The 21,326-nt window shown below is 52.0% G+C and overlaps 1 protein-coding gene across 1 annotated transcript in view; it reads right to left on the bottom strand.

The window, feature by feature from the left end:
• The window catches only part of ACER1 (alkaline ceramidase 1), a 36,872-nt gene extending 15,917 nt beyond the window's left edge, over window positions 1-20,955 (bottom strand). Inside the window, exons 1-3 of the mRNA XM_074978580.1 lie at window positions 20,863-20,955; window positions 7,533-7,647; window positions 4,959-5,097 (exon numbers count right to left, since the gene is read on the bottom strand). Coding sequence (XP_074834681.1) covers window positions 4,959-5,097; window positions 7,533-7,647; window positions 20,863-20,955 — 347 coding nt within the window. The remainder of the gene's footprint in view (window positions 1-4,958; window positions 5,098-7,532; window positions 7,648-20,862) is intronic.
• Window positions 20,956-21,326: the final 371 nt, after the last annotated feature.

The following is a 21,326-nucleotide window of genomic DNA, read 5'->3' as shown; positions in this document are numbered from 1 at the left end:
CTGGGCAAGGTCAGGGAGGGGTCAGCTTCACGCTCCTGGAAGAGACATGGCCTTAGGTGGAAGGGGCAGAGCTGGGGGCAGCCAGCCCTGAGTGCTGCCCAGAGAGTGCCATGCTGCCCCCCCGCCCAGCCCTGAGAACCCTCAGAGCATGTCACATGGTGCTTCAGTGGTGATTTAAAGGCCCAGGGCTCCAGTTGCCGATGCTTCTGCTGTAGCGATGGCAGCGGCTGGGAGTCCTGGGACCCCTTGAATGTATGGGCCCAGGGCAACTGGCCCCCGCCCCCTCCACAGGCCTGGGTCTTGAGGAAAACCCATTGTATTCCCAGGAGCTTCTGCAGGAAGGGAGAGGAGGCTGAGCAGCTGAAATCTGCCCTCCAGCTGCTGGGCTAGGATGGCCAGCTGACTCCCTGCTGCACCCGAACATGCCAGCCTGCTGCAGCTGGTTGTGAGTGACTGAGCCTGTGGCACAATCTTGTGCTCCGTGGCCCTCTCCTTCCCCAAGCCTGTTCACCATCGGAAACTCCCATCCAGTCTGTGGTCAGGACAGCCCTTCAGCAATGTCTCAGCCAAACACCCCTGCAGGTTCATGCCGTCAGCCTGCCCTGCAGAGCCCACCCGACCCCTGCCTCTCACCGCCTGGCAGTCTCACGACCTGGAGCTCTGGGTGTGCTGTGTGCACCTGGAGAAGCCCCAGACTGTCACCTGAGCGGCAGCTGGACTGAGCAACAGAGCTGAGTCCCGGGGTACGAGGCTAAGAAGAGTCTCCCCCGAATGTTGTGACTGAGGGGAAGAGGGGCTTTCCCACGCAGCTCCCCGATGGAATGGCTTGTCTGGCTCCTGAGGTGGGCACAGAATGCTTGGAGATTCCTCAAGGAGCAATGAAAAGAAGCTGCAAGTGGGCCCTGCTTCTGCTTTGTGGGGCACGTAGTCCTGCGGGGCCAGTGCAGAGGAGCGTCAGTAGGAGTGGTGTTCTGCAGGCTTGAGCACAGGGGCAAGAGCTCTGTCTCTAATAACAGCTCTGGACTGCCCCGCAAACCCATTCGGACTTTGCCCCTTGCGGAACAACAGTAGAGCTCGGGGGTGGGGGCTGCGTTCACATGCAAAGCCCTGTCTCAGTCTCTGCGGTGAACTCCCAGTGACCTCTTCCTTTGCCAGGGAAGAGCAAACTCCCCATCCCAGCCAGCCCAGCATGGCTACGTCTACACGTGAAGCCAACATCGAAATAGCTTATTTCGATGAATAACATCTACACATCCTCCAGGGCTGGCAAAGTCGATGTTCAACTTCGACGTTGCGCGGCACCACATCGAAATAGGCGCAGCGAGGGAACGTCTACACGCCAAAGTAGCACACATCGAAATAAGGGTGCCAGGCACAGCTGCAGACAGGGTCACAGGGCGGGCTCAACAGCAAGCCGCTCCCTTAAAGGGCCCCTCCCAGACACAGTTGCACTAAACAACACAAGATCCACAGAGCCGACAACTGGTTGCAGACCCTGTGCATGCAGCATGGATCCCCAGCTGCCGCAGCAGCAGCCAGAAACCCTGGGCTAAGGGCTGCTGCCCACGGTGACCATAGAGCCCCGCAGGGGCTGGAGAGAGAGCATCTCTCAACCCCCCAGCTGATGGCCGCCATGGAGGACCCGGCAATTTCGACGTTGCTGGACGCGGATCGTCTACACGGTCCCTACTTCGACGTTGAACGTCGAAGTAGGGCGCTATTCCGATCCCCTCATGAGGTTAGCGACTTCAACGTCTCGCTGCCTAACGTCGAAGTTAACTTCGAAATAGCGCCCGACGCGTGTAGCCGCGACGGGCGCTATGTCGAAGTTAGTGCTGCTACTTCGAAGTAGCGTGCACGTGTAGACACAGCTCATGAGGGGCAAGCGCCGTTTCGTGGGATGTGGGCACTGTACAACACCACAGCCAGGGTCATCTCACTGGCCTGAAGGGGGCAAACAGACTGCCCCCTGCCCCTGCTCTTAGCTGCACTGAGCAAACCCGAGCTGCCCCTGTGAGGCTGCCCGAAGCAGCCCCGGGGGCGCTCATGGGTTTTATTGCCACTTGTTTGCTAACAAGCAGCACCAACACTAGTCTGATTCGGAAATGCCCACTGGGGCCGACCAGTCCAGCAGGGCTGGGGACCTGGGGGGCCAATGGAAAACCAGAAGGAACAGGAATAACATAGTGACAGAGAGGTGCCTGTGTCAGTCTGTATTCTGTCAAAACAAACTGGCAGGCCTGTAGCACTTTAAAGAGTGACACAATAATTTATTAGGTGATAAGCTTTTGTGGGACAGACTGAAGAAGTGGGTCTATCCCATGAAAGCTCATCCCCTAACAAATTATTGTGTTAGTCTTTAAAGTGCTACAGGACTGCTGGTTCGTTTCGATAGAATAAAATAAACACTAAGGAAAATAAACACGGACACCCTCACGGCTCTTTTGTGGCTGATTTGGACTTTCCTCCTGCCCTGCACTAGTTCGGGTTGCCACCTGGCCAGTGTTTACCTGGCAGATTTCAGCTTCTGTGTCCGAGTGCCAGGTAGGGGTTGCCAGGTGTCTGGTTTTCAGGGACCTGCACTCTAAATGGCACTGGGACCAGAAATCCAGTTACCATGGAGCAGGGACGGTGATGGATCATTAAACTGTGCCAGTCTCTGCTCAGTGAGGGCTGCTTCCTGCGTGCAGATGGGCTCCATGAGCCAATCCAGCAAGCACTGGGGAAGAAGGGGAGAGAAGCAAGCAAAGGGTGCAAGTTTTTGGGGGCAGAGGTGAAGAAAAGGCCTGGGGGAAGAGGTGGGACCTTGCAGGAAGAGATGGGGCCAGGGGGCACCTCAGAGATCCTCTGGCTGCCAGGACCGCAAAAGGTGACAATGGCTGGGCTGTTCAGAGATCCTTTCTCACTTGTTGCAACAGGATCACCTACATCTGCAGTGCCTCGACTCCAGCCAACAGCCTGGAGACTTTGGCAATGACCTCAGGCAGATTTGGACCCAAGTTTTTGTTCTTGGGGACTATGCCCAGGGACAGACAGAGCATCCTCTTGCATACCAAGCTGCAGCCATATCCCTGAGTCCAACAGAGTGACCATCTGGGTATGGATAGTATTGCAAGGACAGTTACAGAGAGGTCACAGGCGTCCAGAAATTAATCAGGACAGGAAATGAGGCTTTCGTGATAAGAAAGCAAGACAAGAGGTGCTACAGGGGAAGAGTTAGCAACTTGTGTGTTGAGGTTCCTTAATTGTCAATATTTTTCCAACCACTGTTTTACTGGTAAAGCTTTTTCCTTGCCATGTTCTCTGACCCTGGCCTGTGGGCAGCCTTTTGGTTTCCCATGAAAATCCAGCCAGATTTGGCTGAGTTATATGCTATTGAAAAGCACTATTTACTTGTGCCCTCTAGAGCGTCTTATTTACTGCTAAAAATATCCTAACATCCCATCAGTACTGAGCACGCTCCGCAGAATCTCCCTGAGCCATGCGGAAGCAGGCATCGTGAACTAAACCCCCCATGGGACAGCACACAGGCAAGCTTTATCCTCATGCTTTCTGCCATCAAAATACTCCTCGACTGTGGCCTAGTGGGCTGGGAACTGGGAGACCATGGCTGCGTCTACACGTGCACGCTACTTCGAAGTAGCGGCAGTAACTTCGAAATAGCGCCCGTCACGTCTACACGTGTTGGGCGCTATTTCGAAGTTGAAATCGACGTTAGGCGGCGAGACGTCGAAGTCGCTAACCCCATGAGCGGATGGGAATAGCGCCCTACTTCGACGTTCAACATCGAAGTAGGGACGTGTAGACGATCCGCGTCCCGCAACATCGAAATAGCGGGGTCCTCCATGGCGGCCATCAGCTGGGGGGTTGAGAGATACTCTCTCTCCAGCCCTTGCGGGGCTCTGTGGTCACCGTGGGCAGCAGCCCTTAGCCCAGGGCTTCTGGCTGCTGCTGCTGCAGCTGGGGGTCCGTGCTGCATATACAGGGTCTGCAACTAGTTGTTGGCTCTGTGTATCTTGCACTGTTTAATGAAAGTGTGTCTGGGAGGGGCCCTTTAAGGGAGCGACTTGCTGTTGAGTCCGCCCCGTGACCCTGTCTGCAGCTGTGCCTGGCTCCCTTATTTCGATGTGTGCTACTTTGGCGTGTAGACGTTCCCTCGCTGTGCCTATTTCGATGTTGGGCTGAGCAACGTCGAAGTTGAACATCGACGTTGCCAGCCCTGGAGGACGTGTAGACGTTATTCATCGAAATAGCCTATTTCGATGTCGCAACATCGAAATAAGCTATTTCGAAGTTGGGTGCACGTGTAGACGTAGCCCATGTGTCATAAGCCTCATGCCTTACACCAACTTGCTCCTGGGTGCTTGGTCCTGCTGAGAGGTCAGGGGACTGGACTCGATGACCTCTCAAAGTCCCTTCCTGTTCCAGTGTTCTATGATTCTATGAACTTATAAACCAGCATTCTTGCCAGGACCTGGAGACAGTAGAGCTCCTAACAGTGGTTGGGAAAATATGAAGAAAGGAAACATTCAGCAACCTCAGCATAGCGGTTGCTGGCCATGGAGAGGGTGTACAAACAGGGGATAGAGATTAGGTCTCCAACACAACAAACCCAAGTCTTCTCCACTCAGCCCTGCTACATTTAAAAACAATCTTGTCAGATCTATGTGGTTGAAATTCTCCGTGTTCAGCCTCCTGGTAAGGTTTGCAGTGACAACCAGCTCCAGCTGAGCTGAGTTCTGAGGAGCGAGGATGGGTCCACTGACGGACCTGCTGCCTGTGCACAGTGAGGTTTCTGGTTCCCAGTACAAATGATGGGAACTTGTAGGGTGTCTCCTTTTGGCAAGGCTGACTGCTGAACGGGGGACTCTGCAGGTCAGACAAGTCCAGTAGAGTGGCCCAACCCACCCAAAGGCAGCTACTGGAACTGGCACTCATGTGCCCCACCCAGGTCCTACCTGTCCTTGATGAATCCTGGGAAGTAACATTTTGGGAACCAAAAGATGTACGTTAAGGCGAGAGTCCAGAGGATGGAGAGCTCGTCCAGCAGCTGTCCCACGTAGCTCAGAGTCACGTGATAGTATGTAGAGAAAATACCTGCAATGAGTGAGGCTGGTTGTGTTCATAACCATAGCTGGGGTTGGTCCTGCCTTGGGCAGGGGTTGGACTTGATGGCCTCCTGAGGTCTTTTCCAGCCCCAGGAGTCTAATCTGCCTCCTTCCAGCTTGCACCCCACCCCCATCCCGAAATACAATCCACTGCATTTCCTTCGTACCAGAATCTCCAGGTCTCTGCTCTGGAATGTCCTGTAGTTCAATTCTGTCCCACAAGCCCCATTGCAGGTCTTCTCCCTCTGCCTGCACTAGGCCAAACCTTTCAGGGTGGGATGTGTATGATGGAGACAGGGTCACCATCACGCTTTGTGAAGGATGCTCTCCCCATGGGGCCCTGACTCAGGGCAGTCCTAAAGCTCTTGTCTAGCCTGGAGCATGTCCCAGTGCAGGAATGTGCGTAAAGTTAACCATGTACTTATGAACCTTCCTGAATCACGGTCTCAGCCCATGGGGAAGTGAGTTGGAGAAGACCTGCAGGAGGGGCTGTAGGAGGACAAGGAACTGATCAATCTCTCTCTTTTTCACACTTCCCATAATCAGAGAACGAGGGGCAGATCCAAAATTCAGAACCCAGCTCTTCCTGAAGCATCGGTGGGTGTGTCTAGGCTGTGGCAGAGGGGTGTAAATCCCAGCTCAGGCAGACGCACATGTATTAGCTGTGCTCAAGCTTCCAGGCCAAAAGTAAGAGCCTGATGGCAGTAGCATAGGAGACACCTTGGGCCGGCCACCCAAGCACAACCCCCTCTGAGGTCCTAGGCGCAGGCTTGGGTGGCCACATGGCTACTCTGGTGCACTAGCCCGAGGAAAGCGAGCATGTGTGTGCACCCCCCAGCCGCAGTGTTGACACTACCACCCCCCTTCCCCCTCCCAGCCCGCCCGTGTATAAAAGGGGTCAGTTGTCCTGCAGGTCCCCAGGACTCTGCTGAGAAAGTTTGTCACCCCCAGGAAAACAATCCGAGGGCTGCATTCTGGTGCCTGTTTTGGTGATATGAAGGGGCCGGGGGTGAGGGGAAATCCCTTGCTGATTCTCAGAGGCCAGACTTTTAGGACCTGGGCTGAAGAGCTAGAAACAGCAGTTTGGCCAGTTCTGCTCGGGCAGGACCCTAGACTCTGAAACCCAGAGCATCCCTCAGCCTAGGCTCTGAGGCTTGTTGCCTTTTCAGTGTAGCCATGCTCTAAGCTGGAGCCTGGAGCTACACTTGTCCCCCCGCCCCCGTGGACTCTGCCCACAGAACAACATCTCACCCCTTGCCACTTACACTCAGGTCCTGTGGGAAGTGAAAGCAATGGGGGCTCTGTTAGGGCGTGGCTTCCCAAACTGGGGAGCATGAGGGAATTCCAGAGGGACACAAGGCAACCCAGCCCCCCCATAATTTCCCCCACCCAAAGAAAGAGTCGGCCTTTGCTTCCAGCTCTCAGCCGCTGCCATTTTACGTGGTGACCCAGCACAGCCTCTGTAAAAAGCAGGCAGCTGGCGAAGACCCCATGTGGAGCTATCTGCCTCCTGCAAAGGTGAGAGAGTGTTGGTTGAGGGGAGGGAGGAGGAGGTGTTAGATGGGGGGCCTGGGGCTGCCTGGCTCAGGTGATGGGGATGGAGTAAAAGCCAAGGGCTGGTGGTGTCTGGCTTTGTGGCAGGGGAGGGGCTCGACCTGCCAGCAGGCTTGTGGGACTCGTGGGGCTTGGGTGGCTGGCTCATCATGGGGCTTGGGCTGGTGGCTGGCTCCTGCAACGTGGGGCTTGGACAGCTGGCAGGTGGGCGGCTGGTCCCAGCAGGATGGGGTTCAGGTGGCTGGCCCCAGCAGTGCGGGGCTTGGGCTGGCAGGTGGGTGGCTGGCCCCAGCAGCGTGGGGTTTGGGCAGCTTGGGTTGGTGCGTGGGCAGCTGGCCCTGGCAGTGTGGGGCTTCAGTGGGTGGCTTGGGTGGCTGGTGGGTGGGCAGCTGGCCCTAGGAACAATTGGCTTTGGTGGCTTGGGCTGGCAGGAGGGCAGCTGGCCCTGGCAGCGTGGGGCTTGGGCGGGCAGCTTTGGCAGCTGGAGCGGGTGGCTGGCCCCGGCAGTGCAGGACTCAGGTGTCCGGTTGTGGCTCTGGCAGCGCAGATCTCAGATGGGAATGTGGCTGACATGGGCAGCTCTGGCCACTGGCGCGGGGCTCAGGCAGCTTGGCAGCTGAGGCTGCACCAGGCACCCGCAAAGGGCCAAGGAAAACTATTTGTGCTAATTTTTAATTTTAAATTACATTTTTATATCAAATCTTTGTGTTTATTTTAAGTTATGAATTGAATTTTTTGTTAAAAGGGGGTTGGATGGTGGTAAAGAAGAGGTGTGGGGGGATGATGGTTTCTCAATTATCAACAGGCAGGCGTGATACTGAAAAGTTTGGGAACCACTGTGTTAGGGTTTTCAATAGCCCTGTGCCATACCGATTAACAGGAGCATGCCGGAGAGGGTATATGCCGACAGGGGACACTGCTGAACATATTGGTGATTGAGGTACAGCAAGATGGGGAAAAGGAGGAAGAAGCTCACGTTGCTGATCTGAAAAACAAGCAGCACACACAGTCAGCTTAAAGGGCGAAGGACCCTCTGTCAGCTTGGCGGATCCCCTCCCGTGCCTCTGATTCCCCCTGTGTAAATCTGATCCCCACCTCAGGTGAAAAGCTCTGTGCGAGTGTGCGGCATGGTTAAAGGTGCACAAGGCAAAGGAGCCAGTCAGACAGCTGGGTGACTCATGGGTGGCGCATGGGAGAAGGCTGTATTCTTCTGACTGAAGTCAGCTGGCAGCCTTGGGCCAGATTCCCAGTGTAACTCCATGCCACTCAATGGAGACAAGTCAGGAGCTGGTCTGGCCCTGTGAGATTAAACTGGTTTTTTTACTCAGGCAACCCACAGAGGCTCCAGAACTCCCCACCTAGTGCATCTCGCTCTCCTCCCTTGACTCCTTCCCCAAACTCCTCTTGTACCACCTGCTCTATCCAGCTAGCACCAAATGCACCAGGGAATCTGGGTGGTGTTGGCTGGGAAGGATGAGCTTTGCAGAAAGAGGCCAGTGAGAAGCCATAATGAGGAACAATTAGCATTTGCAAGGGAAGTGGATGGGGCAGGGCCAACAGCAGGAAGTTAGATGGGCCAGGGATTAGGCTGGGGCCAGAGTAATGGTATATTACCTGGGAAGTTCTCTCTAGGGCAGAGGGTAGGGAGAGAGGTTGCAGCTATTCACATGGATCCATTGATCATACTTTTAAAATTCCCATGACAAGGTGACTCTTCCCTTGGGCTTTGGGCCAAGCTAGCTCTGCCCTGCTGTGCTGGTAGCCAGTACCAAGCCTGAAGGGAGAATGAAAGGAGAGTGCCTGTGTCTGGTTCAGTCCTGGGGCGAGGCGTTTTAGCTGTCTTACAATGTGCAACAAGGGTTTTGGGCAAGAGAAATCCTTTGTGATGCTGATGTTGCACGAGGAACTGAGGGAGGTGGAATGTAGCAAAGCCACCAGTGCTAACAGCCTGACTCTTGGGAAAAGTGCTCCCAAACCTCTACAGACCACGAGGCTCTGCAGCATGGCAATGCATCTCCTCCAAAAGGTAGTATCCTCGGGATGTACCTGTTAAGTGCTGAGCCAGAGGAAAGGGAGCCAGATGATGAACTACCAAGGTGACTACCTGCCTCGCCTAGGTGATGGTTCTTTTGTCTCCCGTCTAGATACTAACTTGGGCCCTGCCCCTGCAGTCAGTTCAGCAGAGGTGGACCCTTATGTCTGAGTGGATTCTGATTCATCTCATGATCCCCCTGAGTCTGACTGCAGGATCTATCTTTGCTGATCTTATGCAACCCAAAGAGTCTTGAGCTCAGGGTGACATGGCTAGAGGCTGCAATGAGGTTGGTAGCGGTATGCTGCACAAGCTAGCAAACTTGTGATGCAAATGTTGACTCTCTCCCTTAATATCTGTGGATTAATCATGAATCTTTGTGAAACAAGAGACTTTATTTACAGTCATTTTCAGGCCAAGGATATCTGCCTCTTGTTCTTACTTAAAACCATTAGGCACCCTTTTCTGCTCCCTTCCCAGCCTGGCCTAGGCTATTAGCCAAAGCTAGACTGGAAGAAACCTTACCATTCATGTCCTCGGGTTACTTGTGACACAACTGACACGAGGAAGTACTAGTCCCACAAGTGAGATCAGAGGCAAACTGTTCAGCAAAGGCAGAGAAAGCATCCCAAAGATGGAAAAATAACCCACAAGCTGTAAAACCATTAGAAGAGGCTCCTGGAGAACAAACAAAGGGCAAATGAAGAGCGGGTGTGCACAGAAAGGATGGCAGAGAGCAAAGGTGTTGGAAGGAGCCCTGTTTGCTCCACCACGCACTCAACAGGTCCTTCGGAATGGTGGATGTTTAGGTGATGAGCCTGCGTGGGCCAGACCTACTTCCTCAGATCTGGAGATAGGGCGGTACTGGAAATGTTGCTGTGAGTGAATTGGCATGATGATTATATAACACAGAGATACAAAAACCATTGAAATAGAAACTGACTAATCAGACAATAGGAGAGAAGGTGGGGCTTAGGAGGGCGAGGCAGGGAGAGAAAATGACTAACTGTAAGCATCTTGCCTGAGATCACTGCGAATTTCAAAGATGGGGAAGCTGTCTTTGTAATTTGTAAGGTAATTGCTCTCTCTCTTAAGACCAAGAGTCAAAGTATCAAATTTGAGCATAAACTGCAGTTCATGTTTCCCTTTGTTAATCTGGTGTTAAAGTCTCTGTGTTGTAAAATGCATATTCTCAGGTCTTTAATAGTATGGTCCACTCTATTGAAATGCTCATTGACAGGTTTATGTGTATTCAGATTCCTAACGTCAATTGCTCAATATCTGGATGGTGGTTGATTTCAAGCCGAGTGCCCCAAGGCTCAGTTCTGGGGCCAGTGTTGTTCAATATCTTTATTAATGACCTTCATGAGGGACTGGATTGCACCGTCAGCAAGTTTGCAGATGACATTAAGCTAGGGGTAGAGATAGGATCCAGAGCGACCTGGATAAATTGGAGGATTGGACCAAAAGAAATCTGATGCAGTTCAACGAGGAGAAGTGTAGAGTCCTGCACTTGGGACAGAAGAATCCAAGTCATTGTTATAGGCTGGGTACTGACTGGTTAAGCAGCAGTACAGCAGAAAGGGACCTAGGGATTATGGTGGATGAAAGGCTGGATATGAATAAACAATGTGCCCTTGTAGCCAAGAAGGCTAACGACATATCAGGGTGCATTAGCAGGAGCATTGTGAGCAGATCTAGACAAGTGATTGTTACCCTCTATTCGGCACTGGTGAGGCCACATCTGGAATATTGTGTCCAATTTTGGGCCCCCCCAGCATAAAAAGGATGTGGATTTGCTGAAGCAGGTTCAGCGGACAGCAACTAAAATGATTAAGGGGCTGGAGCATGTGACCTATGAGGAAAGTCTGAGGGATTTGGGCTTATTTAGTTTACAGAAGGGAAGATTGAGGGGTGATTTAATAGCAGCCTTCAACTTCCTAAAGGGGGCCTCTAAAGAGGATGGAGAGAAGCTGTTCTCAGTGGTGACAGATGGCACAACAAGGAGCAAAGGTCTGACAGAAGGAGCGGAGGTTGGATATTAGAAAAAACTAGTTCATCAGGAGGGTGGTGAAGCACTGGAATGTGTTGCCTAGAGAGGTGGTGGATTCTCCATCTGCAGAGGTTTTTAAATTCCGGCTCAACAAGGTCCTGGCTGGGATGATTTAGTTGGTGTTGATCCTGGTGTTGATACAGCCCTTAATACCTTAGCTCCCATCCCTTCCGGGGCACAAAGCAGGGCCCACCACCCCACCTTGCCCAGGGTCCCAGCAAAGCTGGCAGCCCCACTGACTCTGGGACTTTGCTAAAGTCAAAGTTTATCATGTCTACCACTCTCTCCATGCCCCTAGAGTCCGCTATCTCAGCATCAAACGCTGCCAGGTTGCTCAGCCATGACCTACTTTTGGTAATTCTATGGTGAAACTACCCTGTCTATAGCTCCCCAGATTCTCCAGCTTAGATGGGCACTGAATTCACCTTTTTTCAACCATCCAGGACCTCCCCCGATCACCGTGAGTTTTCAAAGATAATGGCCAGCAGCTCTGCAATCACATCAACCAACTCCCTGGACAGTTAGCCTTAGCACCACCCACATCACAGCGCTTGCCCCCTGCCCCCGACTCCAGCCATGCAGAGCGGCCCTGCTGCAGTAGTCCAAAGGGGCCTGGGTCTCAGGCTGCTGCCACTGCTGAAGTAGCAATGGGAGTAGCTAGAGCTCTGGGCCCCTTTGAAATGTCCCCCTTGCCCCTCCCTGCCGTCAGAGGCCCTGGCCTTTCCCAGGGAGTGATGGCACTTAGACGCTCACAGTCCTCTTGACATCCTAGAAGGGTTTGTGAGATTTCCTACAAGCTGCTGCTACCAAGGGCTGTGGGATTACTAATAAAACACAGTTGCCGCTAGAGACTTCAATGAGATCAGGGCCCCCTTGTGCTGGGAACGTCACAGACACCTCTTGGCTTGGCCCCAACCTAGGTGGACATGAGTCAGAAGGGGAAGCACCTTGCCAAAGGTCACATTTCTTGCTTCCCAGGCCCGTGAGATGACCCCCAACCATGCTACTGACCAGCAGAGCACTCCCCAGAGTGCAGCACGACTGTGGAGGTAGATGAGAATTCCACTGAGGGGCAGAGGCTCACCTGGAGGAAGCTGACTAGTGTAGACACACTATGCTGCTATCGGTCACACCTGTGCAGTCCTCACAATGACCTGACCAACAGTCCAGTTCTCTAATGTAGTTGCTGCCACTTGCACGTGGAGAAGCCCCAGGGTAACTGAGACCAGAGACTAGCCAGGCCTTAGACCAGCATATCCTGGTCATAGGTGTATCTGCCACAGCAATTTGGCAGTAGACAACTGCAGCGCCAGTTGGTTAGAGCACTGGGTATAACAGCCGGTGTGAGAGGCATATGCTGTCTAGCTCAGCCTGAATTCCAGCTTCAGCTCTAGTCCCTCTCGCTAGCTGCAAAGAAATTCACAAGAAAGTTGCTTTTTGGGTTGAAATTTTCCATGCTGGGTCTGAGCCTTGGAGCCATTTAAATCAAACCAAGCCAATCGAAAGTTTGATCCAAATCAGTTCACTTTCACGCATGAAAAGCAAAACAGGTTTCTCTTCTCCTCCCTCAGCTGGGCCAAGATTCCTTTGGAAAGATAATGCAGCAGCCTGGCTGTGTAACCATCCTAAGGCCTCTTCTCCGCCCATGGCTGGAACTCCCTCTTAGACACGCCTGGGGGGACTCTTGCTGGAACAACTGGCATTAATTACTTTGCTCAATCAGACTCTAAGCACTGTACAGCCAGCCAGGGGAGTTCTGTCACTAGGGGCCTATTTGCCGAGTAGGTGCCTGAATCCCTTTAAAGATCTGGCCCAAATTCCTTACCCTCAGGTTCCCACAGTTTTGGCCTAGCCTTGCTCCCACTGAAATCGATTGCAAGTCTTTCCCTGGCTTTGGGAAGAGCAGGAGCAGGGTCTAAACACAAGTGGATACAAGAGTGACTGATTCTAAATGATTGCTTGGTTTTCATCATGTATACAGCAGTATCTAATTCCCACTTATTTACTTTTCTCTCTGTGTGTAAGTTTACAGCTATCCAGCAGTCTTGGAAATATTGATTTATGGCTATGGGCTTATACTGTAATTAGCATGATAACTGACCAGTTATGATTGAGTATTAAGTCTACAGAAACTAAGACACACTGCACTGGACAGGGAAAGATGGAAGGAAATAGTGAGAGAGGCATCAGACGCCAACGGGTGCTGAGCCCACAGGTATTGATGATGATGATGATGATGATGATGATGATTAATAATGTGTCATAATGTGGTCTGAGCCCAGACTTGGGAGACCGGAGACCTGGATTCATCTGTTCCTGCATCTGCCACATGCTTACTGTCTTAACTTCCTACAAATCACAGAAATAATGTAAAATGAGATTAGGAATCAAAAACGGGTCCTGAGAGAACTGTATTTGTTGGGTACAATTTTAACTGTGGTTTCAGGCCCTTCTGGTCTTGGGCTTGTTTTAATAATACACATCTCATAGAATGGGAAGGGACATTGGGAGGTCATCAAGTCCAGTCCCCTGCTCTCTAGGCAGGACCAAACACCATCCCCCTTCTTTAAAAAAAAAAAAAAAAGGTAGTCTATTTTCCTAGCCCCCTACCTAGCCCCCTCAAGGGGTGAGCTCACCACCCTGGAGTTAACAGGCCAATGCTCAAACCACTGAGCTATCCCTCCCTGCCTTTGTATCTGACTATGATACCAATGGGGGACTAGTTAGCAACACTAGTTCCACAGATGCATTTGCAAAGCAGAGACTAGAGACGGAGTTAGGGCAGTAGCTGTAGCTATGTAAATGTTATAATTGCATCTGCCTCAGTCTAGCATCTTTCTCAAAGAATAACTGACAGCTAGTGTAACTAGAATAATCATTGCCTGCCTGTGCCTAGGGTCTGATTGCAGCAAGCCCCACTCCAGTTCTAAAGAAATGAATGGCAACAACGAACAAGGCCCCAGACACAGTCAGCTTCCAGTCTGTTGTGTGTGGGGAGGAGGTGGCCAGGCATAAGCAGCAAAAAAACAGGTTAAGCACCATTTAGAAAAGCTGGACATGCACAAGGCCATGGGGCTGGATCTAATGCATCCAAGGGTCCTGAGGGAGTTGGCTGATGTGATTGCAGAGCTGCTGGCCATTATCATTGAAAACTCACGGTGATCGGGGGAGGTCCTGGATGGTTGGAAAAAGGTGAATTCTGTGCCCATCTAAGCTGGAGAATCTGGGGAGCTATAGACAGGGTAGTTTCACCATAGAATTACCAAAAGTAGGTCATGGCTGAGCAACCTGGCAGCCTCTGATGCTGAGATAACAGACTCTGAGGGCATGGAGAGAGTGGTGGACACGATAAATGTTGACCTCAGCAAAGCTTTTGACATGGTGTCCCAGAGTCAGTGGGGCTGCTAGCTTTGTTGGGACCCTGGGCGAGGTGGTGTGGGGGGCCCTGCTTTGTGCCCCAGAAGGGATGGGGGCTATGGCAGAGAGGGCAGGGCTGGAGTAGGCAGCTCTCTGCACTGCCTGGACTGCAGTGCCCCTCCACCATGCAGCTCTCTGGCAGTGATTTAAAGGGCCTGGAGCTCCAGGCCCTTCTGCATCACAGGGTCAATTATCATCTGCCCTCACCCCGCCCCTCATTGGCAGGCCTGACTTGCTGGCAAGTTAGAGGTGTGTCTTGGATGAATGGACCATGAGATGGAGAGAAAGCTGGCTAGATCAGCAGTTCAGGGTCTGGTTGGCAGCCAGTATCAAGCGAGCTCTCCAAAGATTGGTCCTGGGGCTGGTTTTGTTCAACATCTTCATGATCGATCTGGAAGGTGAGTTGGTTTTCACCCTGAGCAAATTTGTGGATGGTACTAAGCTGAAGGGTGGGTGTAGGTAGACATGCTGGAAGGTGGGGCAAAAAGGGTCCTATATAGGCTGGTGGTTTGGGCCCCATCTGGGGGCTTGGCGGAGACCCTCATTCAAATCTCTGTCCTGTCCTGAGGAGAAGCAACTTGAGCTCTTTAATGGGCAGCAGCTTTAAAACAAACCAAAGGAAGTTTTCCTTCACACAGCTCTCAGACAATGTGTGGAACTCCTCACCAGAGCAGGTTGTGAAGCCCAGGACTTTGCTGGAGTTCAAAAAAGAGCTAGATAAATTCAAGGTTTGGTTCATTGAATGGAGTCCCTGGCCTGTTTCTCAGAGGCTGGCAGTGCGTGACAGGGGAGGGAGCCCTCAATGATTACCTGTTCCCTTCACTCCCTCTGGGGCACATGCAGTTGGCTGCTGTCAGAAGACAGGGTGCTGGGCTAGATGGACACCGTGGCTGTTTTATGGATACGGTCCAGAAAAATTGACCCAGTGACCAAGACAAATTGGAGGTTAGGGCCAAAATAAATCTGATGAGGTTTGACAGGAACAAATGCCAAGTCCTGCAATTAGGAGAGAAGAATCCCAAGCATTGTTACAGGCTGGGGACTGATTGGCTGAGCGACAGTTCTGCAGAAAAGGACCTGAGGATTATAGTAGAAGCTGGATATAAATCAGCAGTGTACCCTTGCTGCCAAGAAGACTAATGGAATATCTGGCTGCATTGGTAGGAGCATTGCCAGCAGATCAAGGGAAGTGATTAGTCCCCTGTGTTTGACACTAGTGAGGCACTGATGAGGTCACATCTGGAGTATTGTATCTAGTTTTGTGGGCCCCATTACAGAAAGGCTGTGGACACATTAGAGAGAGTCCAGCAGAGGGTGACGAAAATGATTAGGGGAATGGAGCACATGACTTCTGAGGAATTTGGGCTTATTTAGTCTGCAGAAGAGAAGAGTGAGGGGGGTATTTGGTAGCAGCCTTTAACTACCTGAAGGGGGGCTCCAAAGAGGATGGAGCCAGGCTATTCTCAGTGGTAACAGATGACAGAACAAGGAGCAAAGGTTTCAAGTTGTGGTGGGGGAGGTCTAGGTTGGATATTAGGAAAACTATGTCACTAGGATGGTGGTGAAGAATAGAAATCTCTGACCTAGAGAGGTGGTGGAATCTCCATCCCTAGAGGTTTTTAAGGCCCAGCTTGAAGTAGAGTTTTCTACTGAACCTCTAGTCTCAGTGGCCCCAATATTCATAGTTCCATCCCTCTAACTTCCCCCCGCTGAGTGAGCAGGGAGCAGGATTAATCTGAGTTACGATCTGGTCCTGCTCCGCTCTTGGGGGCCGCATCGTCAGCGTACGTTGTAAAGTGCTAATCCAGCCCTTCCTGTCCGGTCGGGACTAGGTGCATAAGAGCGGCCAGACTGGGTCAGGCCAAAGGGTCCATCTAACCCAGTGTCCTGCCTGCCAACAATGGCCAATGCCGGGTGCCGCAGAGAAGTGAATCAACAAGTGATCCCTTCCCTGTCACCCATTATCGGCTTCTGGCAAACAGCAGCTAGGGACTCCATTCCTGCCCAGCCTGGCGAATAACCATTGCGGGACCTGTCTGCCACGAGTGTATCTTCTGCCCAGGGAAAGCACCCGGGCCTCATCAAGCGAAAGGAAGGGACAGGCGCTGGCCCTTGTACGGTGGAAGGTGGGGTTGCCTGCTGACCGGAGAGAGGGCCGGAGCTGGCTAGGAGAAGGGTCACTTCCAGAGGGGGGGACCAGCGCAGAAGAAAAGCTCTGAGCGTGGTAGATGTCAGAGCTGAGGAGGAACACTTGTGTGCAGGTGCGTGACTTCATCTGGGGCCTTCATGGGTATTGTCACGTGGCTGAGTTACTAAGCTGGCCTCGGCCCTGAGGGGTGTGAGGTTAACCTCGGGGGAAGCCTGTTGATAACGTCTCCCTGAGCGATGGGGAAGAGGGAGACAGGCCTGGGCGGTGAGTCACCCTTACGCACTGCAGCAGGCGCGCCCGTCCTTCCTGGTTGCCGCTCTCTCTCGGACTTGTTGCCACTGTTGTAAGCAGCACATAGCAGAGCTCCTAGGAAGGGGTTTGATGACCTTTGGCCCGGGAAAACGATTGTCTGTTTCGTCTGCCCCTGTGATCCAGGCAGTGATTGCCTCAGGGTTGGATTACTACTGCCTGCTGTCCCGGGGGGGGTCAACCTAGAAACCTGCAGGATCCTGCAGCCTCCTTACTTTGCAGAGAATCTTGCCACAGGAGAGCTGGGCTGGGATCACCAATTCCTGTCCCAGGGACCTTTCCACTACCCTTAGGTGGCTGTGATTTTGGTCATGTGGATGGGTAGGTGAATGGCCCTGTACGCTGTCACCAGCCCCACCCTAGAGTCATGATTTCTTCTGAAATGCTCTTCTGATCTTTAGCCACCCTGGCCTCATGCAGCCCAGCCACACCCTACAACAATGGGTCAAAGCCGTGTTTGCTCCTGGTAGCCTAGCAGCCACTATTATCACCAGCGACTCAGTCCAATGTTTGCCAGCTGGATAACGTACAATAGTCTGTTGAATGCTGTATCTGGTTACTAGAGGCTGTGCTGCATTGTGTGGGTGTGGGTCTGTTTGCCCTTGCTCAACCTGAAAGCATGAGCATAGCCCCAACCTCCACAGAACAGTACCATGGGGGAGGGGCTGGCTCAGGGTGGGGTGGCCTTCAAGGTGGAAGTATGGCAGTCACAGGTGTATGCAAAGAGGAGGAGGATGGCCCTGATTTTCCTGGCGCTGAGAGCTTGATCTGAAGGGTACTGAGTACTCAACTCCTGCTGATTTTTCTGGAGTAGCTGTGGGTGCTCAGCACCTTGCAGGATTGGGCTCTGACACCTGACTGTAAGTGCATGGTTCAGGAGAGCGCTAATGAAGGTTCTTATATCTGCTCCCTGTCAAGACAGTCCTTCAGCATGCGCCTCAGGCCCTGGGACTTGCCACCACGCTATGGGATTGAAGAACGTCCTTGGTCAGGGTTGGCCACCTGCAGCTTTGGGGCTGTGTGCGGCTCTTTTAGGAGTCATCTGGCTGGGATGACTTAGTTGGGGTGGATCCTGCTTTGGGCAGGGGCTGGACTCGATGACCTCCCGAGGTCCCTTCCAGCCCTGGGATTCTATGATTTGCAGCTCCGGACGCTGTGGCTCCCTGCCCTGCCACCACTGAAACAGCAGAACTACATTAAAGTGGTTTAACAGTTGGCAGGGTGGCAGGAGGGATCCTGCCCTTTAGGGGTTAAGCCTGGGGATGGGGGTGCAGCTTGAGGATAGGGGGGGACGTGTTTGGGGGCTGAGGGGGTACAGCCGGGGAATGGGGTGTGTGGTTGATGCAAACATTGCTCCTTCCTGCTTAAGAGCCTATCCCCAGGCGCAGCGTTTTCCTTGTCCTCATTTGCTCTCCAACCCAGGATGAAAGTAATTTAAACTATTTAACTGATACAAATCAGTGTGTGTGTGCGTGCACACGTGCGCGTGCATGTGTGCGTGCACTGTTATTAAAATAGGGGTTACAAGGAGCACAGTTTGATGTTAATCATTCAGGACTGTCTCGTATTCACGTGCATTGTGGCTCTTGTAGTGTTGATATTGTAACTGAAGTTGAAAAAGTGGCTCTCCTTGCTATTTGTGTTGTAGACCCCTGCATCAGGTGCTTCTCAGCATCTTCTGGTGCCTACAAAGCTTTAACACTCTGGCCTGAAGAGGGGTCCAAGTCTCTTTTGAAAATGGGATGTGGCTCCTTGTCCCATGAGCACGCTTGGCATCCTACCTTTGAACTTATTTGGGTGATAAAAATGTGGAGCAGAGACTCTTCATAGAATCATAGAATACTAGGACTGGAAGGGACCTTGAGAGGTCATCAAGTCCAGCCCCCTGCCCTCATTGCAGGACCAAGTACAGTCTAGACCATCCCTGATAGACATTTATCTAACCTGTTCTTAAATATCTCCAGAGATGGAGATTCCACAACTTCCCCAGGCAACTTATTCTAGTGTTTGACCACCCTGACAGTTAGGAACTTTTTCCTAATGTCCAACCTAAACCTCCCTTGCTGCAGTTTAAGCCCATTGCTTCTTGTTCTATCCTCAGAGGCCAAGAAGAACAAGTTTTCTCCCTCCTCCTTATGACACCCTTTTAGATACCTGAAAACCGCTATCATGTCCTCCCTTAATCTTCTTTTTTCAAAACTAAACAAGCCCAATTCTTTCAGCCTTTCTTCATAGGTCATGTTCTCTAGACCTTTGATAATTCTTGTTGCTCTTTTCTGGACCCTCTCTAATTTCTCCACATCTTTCTTGAAACGCGGTGCCCAGAACTGGACACAATGCTCCAGCTGAAGCCTAACCAGTGCAGAGTACAGCAGAAGAATGACTTCTCGTGTTTTATTCACAGTAAGTAATGGTAGTCCATCAATCCAGTGATGACAAAAAACACAACACACCTGTTAATACATCCCAGAATCGTGTTTGCTTTTTTTGCAACAGCATCACACTGTTGACTCATAACTGATTGTTCCTTCGTAAGTCGAGCACTTTCCATTTGTCTTTATTAAACTTCATCCTGTTTACTTCAGACCATTTCTCCAATTTGTCCAGATCATTTTGAATTTTGACCCTATCCTCCAAAGCAGTTGCAACGCCTCCTAGCTTGATATCATCTGCAAACTTAATAAGCGTACTTTCTATGCCAATATCAAAATCATTGATGAAGATATTGAACAGAACTGGTCCCAATACAGACCCCTGCGGAACCCCATTTGTTATACCTTTCCAGCAGGATTGAGAACCATTAATAACTACTCTCTGAGTACAGTTATCCAGCCAGTTTTGCACCCAGCTTATAGGAGCCCCATCTAAGTTGTATTAGTGTAACTCAGGATTTTTTTGGAGGCCCGGTTGGAGATGCCTGCCAGGAGATGGGTTTTCAAAGGGCAGATTGTGCCGTGCTACCACAGAGCAGGCCCCTCTCAAGTTCAGGCACCCAGTGTGGCTAGTCACTTTGCAAATGACTATCTGAACCCAGCTCAGCTCTGGGGTAAGAAGGTGCAACACCTCCTTGAAATCTGTAGGATATGTGTTCACTTGCACAAAGGTGGAATCTGTCCTGGGGACTTCGAGCTAATGTCTGGTCTGTAGCTGGCAGTCTACCCCCAGCCTGGAGAGACAGGCTCCTGGGAGTGGCTAATGCTAGCACAGTGGAGGTTGTGGGACGGGCAGTGGCTCTGCATGCCCACCAATGCAGGGGCTCAGACAAGTCGCTAACCTGAGCCCCTGTCCGTGCTGCAGTGCCCCTGCTGCTGTTCTGAGTGTACTCACTGGAGCAGAGCTAGTGCAGGTCAGTCTGCGCACGTGGCTCATGCCCAGCTGCAGTGGAGATGTACCTGGGCTTAGAGGACCCCGTGCCAACCGAATGGCTCAGTGATATCTGCAGTGGAGCGGCAGCAGTGGCTTAGCAGCAGGGCAGCTGCAGAAGCATATGAAGAGAATTGGCATCACACAAGGAAGAATTGCTCTGTGGGTGATGGGAACAGCCAGAATTAGAAGATGAGCTTGGGGAAGGCTACAAATCCCTGTACTTCGGGTGTTAAGCCAGCCCAAGACTATAGGGGATGGAGGTCAGGGGTTAGGAGGATCACTCTCAGAGCGAGGACTGGGTGTTAGATGGGCCCCTCATACTCCATCATCTGGTGATGCCTGTGCTCAGAAGTGTGGTGTGGAGACGGGTTGTTTGTGCATTAACGTTCTCTGCCTGGACCTTAGGTTCAGCAGCTGGCTTGCAGCAGTTCAGCCACACGTGCTTTTTTTCTCTGTGCTGCATGCATTTGGCTGTGGCGTATACAGCAAGTGGCAGAATGCCCACAGGACTGGACAGTGGATTTTTGCAGAGCTCATTGAGTGGGAACCCTGCCCATTCCCCAGCTCCAGCTGATGCTGGTGGCACCTCACTTTCATCAGCAATAAATAGCCCAGGATTTACCTGGAGTTGAGGATCCTTTCTTTCCAACCCCACTTCCCCAAAGCCCTGATAAAGCAGATGGGTGCCTGGAGACAGCCACAGCACAAGCCTCCTTCTCAGCCCTGCCTTACTTACCCCATAGCCACTGGCTTGTTCCCTCTTCCCTGAAATATACACAGCCGGCAGCATTTGCCCCGAGCCCAGGGATGTGTGTGAGTTTCATGGACCCTGCCCAACAGTGAGTTCTCCCCACCCACCTGCTCTCTCACTCACTGTGTTGTAGTACTCGGCGATGACCTCAGAGTGCTCAAAGTTCCCTTCGCACCAGTCGACTTCGGAGGTGAGGTAGGCGAATATGCTGGGCATTTTGGGGCTCCCTTTGCCAAGGGAGAGAAATGGGTCAGGTTGCTGCTGGAGAGCAAGAGTGCACTGCACACCCCCGGGGAGGAGGCAAAACCTGCTCTGCCTGCCCTCCCACAGCATGGGCACGTGAACAGAGCTGCACCAGCCAGTTTGAGCAAAATGCGAACATCCAAACCCTTAGCTGCCACTTGCCTTGTAAAACAAGGGTGTGGCCCAGGTTACAACCAGAGATAAGCCTGGATCCACTCCTTTGCCCTCCTCCTCTTTTCATTCAGGCCCAGATCCAAATGCTGCAAATGAACATGGTCCTTATCATGGTGCAAACCAAAGACTTGGACCCAAAGTCCCCCTGCTTGGGGGATGGTGTTTGAAGT

Source organism: Carettochelys insculpta, chromosome 27 (genome assembly GCF_033958435.1).
Source record: "Carettochelys insculpta isolate YL-2023 chromosome 27, ASM3395843v1, whole genome shotgun sequence".
NCBI classification, from domain to species: domain Eukaryota; kingdom Metazoa; phylum Chordata; order Testudines; family Carettochelyidae; genus Carettochelys; species Carettochelys insculpta.
Note: the sequence above shows the minus strand (reverse complement) of the source record. Positions and strands in the feature narration are given on the sequence as shown.